This window comes from Triticum aestivum, chromosome 5A (assembly GCF_018294505.1).
Source record: "Triticum aestivum cultivar Chinese Spring chromosome 5A, IWGSC CS RefSeq v2.1, whole genome shotgun sequence".
In the NCBI taxonomy this organism is placed as follows: domain Eukaryota; kingdom Viridiplantae; phylum Streptophyta; class Magnoliopsida; order Poales; family Poaceae; genus Triticum; species Triticum aestivum.
The window spans coordinates 637557744-637561965 of NC_057806.1; the positions used below are offsets into that span (position 1 = coordinate 637557744).

Here is a 4222-nt window from a genome sequence, read left to right on the forward strand (position 1 = left end):
AACCGCCTTCCGCCCTCCTCCGGCGCACTCCCTCCTGCGTGTCTCTCTGCCTTTCTCTCGTGCCGGTGGTCCGGGGTGGGCGGGTCTCGCCAGATCTGGCCGAATTCCGGCCCGGCGGGGCGCCGGCCAGGGCTCCGGGGGAGATCGGTCTTCCGGGGCTCCGTTTCGCTGCTAGCTTGCTCAGAAATGGCCGTTTCGCTGGTCCGTGCGGCGGTTTTTCGGTGGTTGCTGGATACTCTCGCGATTGCGAGCGAAGCAGAGTTGTTATGCTCCCGCAATTGATTGCTGTTCGAGGACCCGTCCTGCTCACGCAAGGTCACATTTTTGGCAGCGATGTAGTCTGGTAGTTTCTACGTAGTCGCTGATTTTTGGCAGCTGCTCCCCTGAAAAAGAAACGAATTTTGGCAGCTGGTTCATCTTGGGTGGCGGGGTAGATGGAGGAGTCACGCAGGGTGGATTCGTTAGGGAGGCATATGGCTTGTCCAAACCTCCAAGTTTCCACCTTCCGCCAAATTGATGCCTGCCTTCCATAGAGCTGCTAGATGGGTTACCATTGATTTTGCTCTGACCCTTTAATACTTGCGGTACAGGTCAGAGCACTGTGCGAGAAGGCCAAGGAGATCTTGATGGAGGAGAGCAATGTTCAGGTATGCTATTTTTATTTCTCCAAGATAAGATGCGCCCTTTACTTGATTGGTCAGTCCTTCCTTACCATGAGCTAGCACATCTTGTCTCAACCTTGTTGTGTGCATCACAATTAGTCTTACCATTTTGGTGTCAAGAGAAAGTCACAAGGTACTGATCAAGTGAGCAAGACAAGGATATGTTATAAGTAACTTCTGGTGTAAGGTTTTATGCAAACTCTAGAATGTGGTGGTTCTATCTGTTCAAAATTAAGATGTATCCTGAGGTAACAGAACTCTGTTACATAACGGATCCTACGATACATTGTTCAACAAGCGCAATTGTTTCTGCTGAGAGTGCTAGAGCCGTTACTCGTGGAGTTTTTATTGTTATCATGCATCTTTTGCTCATATCACTACACTTTCAGCAAAGTTGATTTTTTTCATATTCGGGAACCCAAAATAACTTGAGTATGTTGGTCAAATCGACGAGTAAACAAAATCAAAGAAAGGAGTGCAAATAACTTCGCGAGGAGATGTGCATACATCTGTACTTCCTGCGGACTAAAAAATAATATGCTCCAATATTGAACTGGGTCTCCCTCGACCCTGACCTCAAACTGCCAAGCACGGTCATCGATAGTAGTCGCAATATATTGGCAGTTTCAAGGTCAGAAGCCTGGTATGATGATATTGTGACAAGTATGGAAGATTGCTACTGGTATTTCCATAGTAGAACTGTAGAAGTTCTAAATTTGTACTAAACACTAGCGAACAATAGATCTAGTACTTTAAAACAATACTACTTTTACCCATTATAGTAAGCACGATTTCAATATCACAATCAAGCAATAAATCTCAGATAGCAGAAATAACACACTGTTGCGATGTGCATGCATATCTATACTTCCTGAATATGTGGGTAAAAGAACAACACTGCATGACGCCTGTTCCTTGCTCCTGAAGTCTCTGCATTCTCGACAAAGGTGATGGGAAACATGCCTTCCAAAGAAAAACTAAGGAAGTCTCCTGAACAACACAAGCAATGCATGACACTGGTTGACTGTACCATGCTTTCAGTCCTACTTTATTGATTAGTGAAAGGCTGAACTAATAAATGCAGCCATACACCTTGATGATAATGGTAGTTGGACATCTCAGCAAAGTTTGCTCCAGCATTTTCCTTAATTACTTGCTTTCAATGGTTTTGGATAGAATATACAAGATGGAGCCACTATCAGAACTCATGCCAAATGTACTATTGTTCTGTTTTGTGTCTGGCAACTGGCATGCGTCAGATTTTTTTAATGGGCCATGCAGACTTAAGCTAGCCCCACGGAGTATGTGGAACTTGTGCTATGCAATGACTGCTTCATATAATTATGTGCCTCCTGTCTGCCAGATACACGATTGGGTTATTGTTTTGCCGGCAGTTTTAACTTTGGTGTTTTTTTCTTTGGCATACTTGCAGCCTGTAAGGAGTCCTGTTACAATCTGTGGTGATATTCACGGGCAGTTTCACGATCTTGCGGAACTGTTCCGAATTGGTGGAAAGGTACAAGTTCTCTTGTTCATGTTCCTTTGTGCCACCTTCTTGAGTCATCTATAGTGAAGTCTGATCTTCACTATACTGACATCTTCTCTGTTTTTATCAGTGTCCGGATACAAATTACTTGTTTATGGGAGATTATGTAGATCGTGGCTACTATTCTGTTGAAACTGTCACGGTAAGAGTTAATGAGCAATATCTGCTTGTAGCTTAGCAAGAAATTTGTGATATGTTTGATACTAATAGTAGCTCTTGTGACTAATGTAACCTTGAAATATACAGCTGTTGGTGTCTTTGAAAGTTCGTTATCCTCAGCGAATCACCATTCTTAGAGGAAACCATGAAAGCCGACAGGTAGATTATCATGCTCCTACGAAGCTTCTAATGTTCTTTTTTTTTTTACATATTTCAGTTCCATTACATTTTTTAAACATTGACAAATTTCACTGAATAATTTTGGCATTTGCAGATCACTCAAGTTTATGGATTCTACGACGAGTGCTTAAGGAAGTAAGTGTCTTTGTTTGTATATGATGTATATAATCTAGTAGTAAAATAATAAGATGCCTCAGATTATGGTTCCGCTTGTCGTATCTGAGATAAAGCTGGCAACATTAATTGCAGGTATGGAAACGCAACTGTGTGGAAAACCTTTACGGATCTGTTCGACTACTTCCCCTTGACAGCATTGGTATGTATTGCACTTCTGCAGCATTTCCATTGATGGAATGACCTATATGTCAAGTTTTTTTATACGTTATCTAGTGAAATTGACATGCAAACATTTCATAGGTTGAGTCGGAAATATTTTGCTTGCACGGTGGATTATCACCATCCATTGAGACACTTGATAACATACGTAACTTTGACCGCACGCAAGAAGTTCCTCATGAAGGGCCCATGTGTGATCTTCTGTGGTCTGATCCCGATGATCGATGCGGTTGGGGTATTTCTCCTCGAGGCGCTGGATATACCTTCGGACAGGTATTTCTTGGTACAGAAAATTCTTGTTTGCTCAATGTACTATGCCAATATTTAGGTCAGTTTTCCACTGACCTTGCAACTCCTATCATTTCAGGATATATCAGAGCAGTTCAATCATACCAATAACTTAAGACTTATTGCTAGAGCTCACCAGTTGGTGATGGAGGGATTCAACTGGGCTCATGTTAGTATCTGCTCCTGAGTTCCACACTTGTTTTTGTCTCTCGTCCATACTATATCTAGTTAACACATTACTGCATTAAACAGGAGCAAAAAGTGGTCACCATATTTAGTGCACCTAATTATTGCTACCGCTGTGGAAACATGGCATCAATCTTGGAAGTTGATGATTGTCGGGAGCATACTTTCATCCAGGTACATTATACACATCTCATTTCTACATTTGTTCTGGTAGATTTGATCATTATATATAAATGCTTAAAAATGAAGAATTATGTACCCTAAGTGACATAAGTAACTGAAGTGGTTAGGTGATGGGCAGTTAGACACTGATACATGGATGAGTAGATGAAAAATGAGATTGGCAGATTATTTTCCAGTGTACATATTTCTGATACGAATAGGAGGACCTGTTGGCATAAGTGTTCGGTTGATATAACAGTATGGCCAATTTGAGGACCCATAGGAAGTCTAACCAAAATGTTTGACCAATGCTTTTCTCCTTTCACAAATTGGATCTTTTTGCACGTCTAGGATTTTCAGTCATTGAGTTGTTGTGATTTTGTGATTCTGCAGTTTGAGCCGGCCCCGAGAAGGGGAGAGCCAGACGTAACTCGTAGAACGCCAGACTATTTCCTGTGATGATGCGAAATCGGTGTGGACCTCTGCACCAAAGGTCTGATAACTAGCTGAAGTTTCATGGCTGCAGATAAATCTTTTTGCTGAAAATCATCAACCTCCTGTGTGTTATTCTTCTTAATTTTTCCGCCCATGATGCCCCTGGCTGTTTGCGAGCCGCTTCGCCGCATCGTGATCAAAGTGTATACCTACCTACCTACCTACCTACCTACAGCTGGAAGGATCCATTGTGTTACTCACCTCTCTA

General features: G+C 42.3%; 1 protein-coding gene across 1 annotated transcript; it reads left to right on the forward strand.

The window, feature by feature from the left end:
* Nucleotides 1-590: 590 nt before the first annotated feature.
* Nucleotides 591-4060, forward strand: LOC123105519 (serine/threonine-protein phosphatase PP2A-2 catalytic subunit; the record flags this gene model as incomplete). Its single annotated transcript, XM_044527599.1, is given in 10 exon segments — nt 591-647; nt 2095-2178; nt 2279-2350; nt 2455-2526; nt 2642-2682; nt 2797-2863; nt 2965-3156; nt 3251-3340; nt 3424-3531; nt 3913-4060. Coding segments are annotated over 10 exon segments (849 nt in total), but the record flags the coding sequence as incomplete, so codon positions are not given.
* Between the last annotated feature and the right edge of the window lie 162 nt (nt 4061-4222).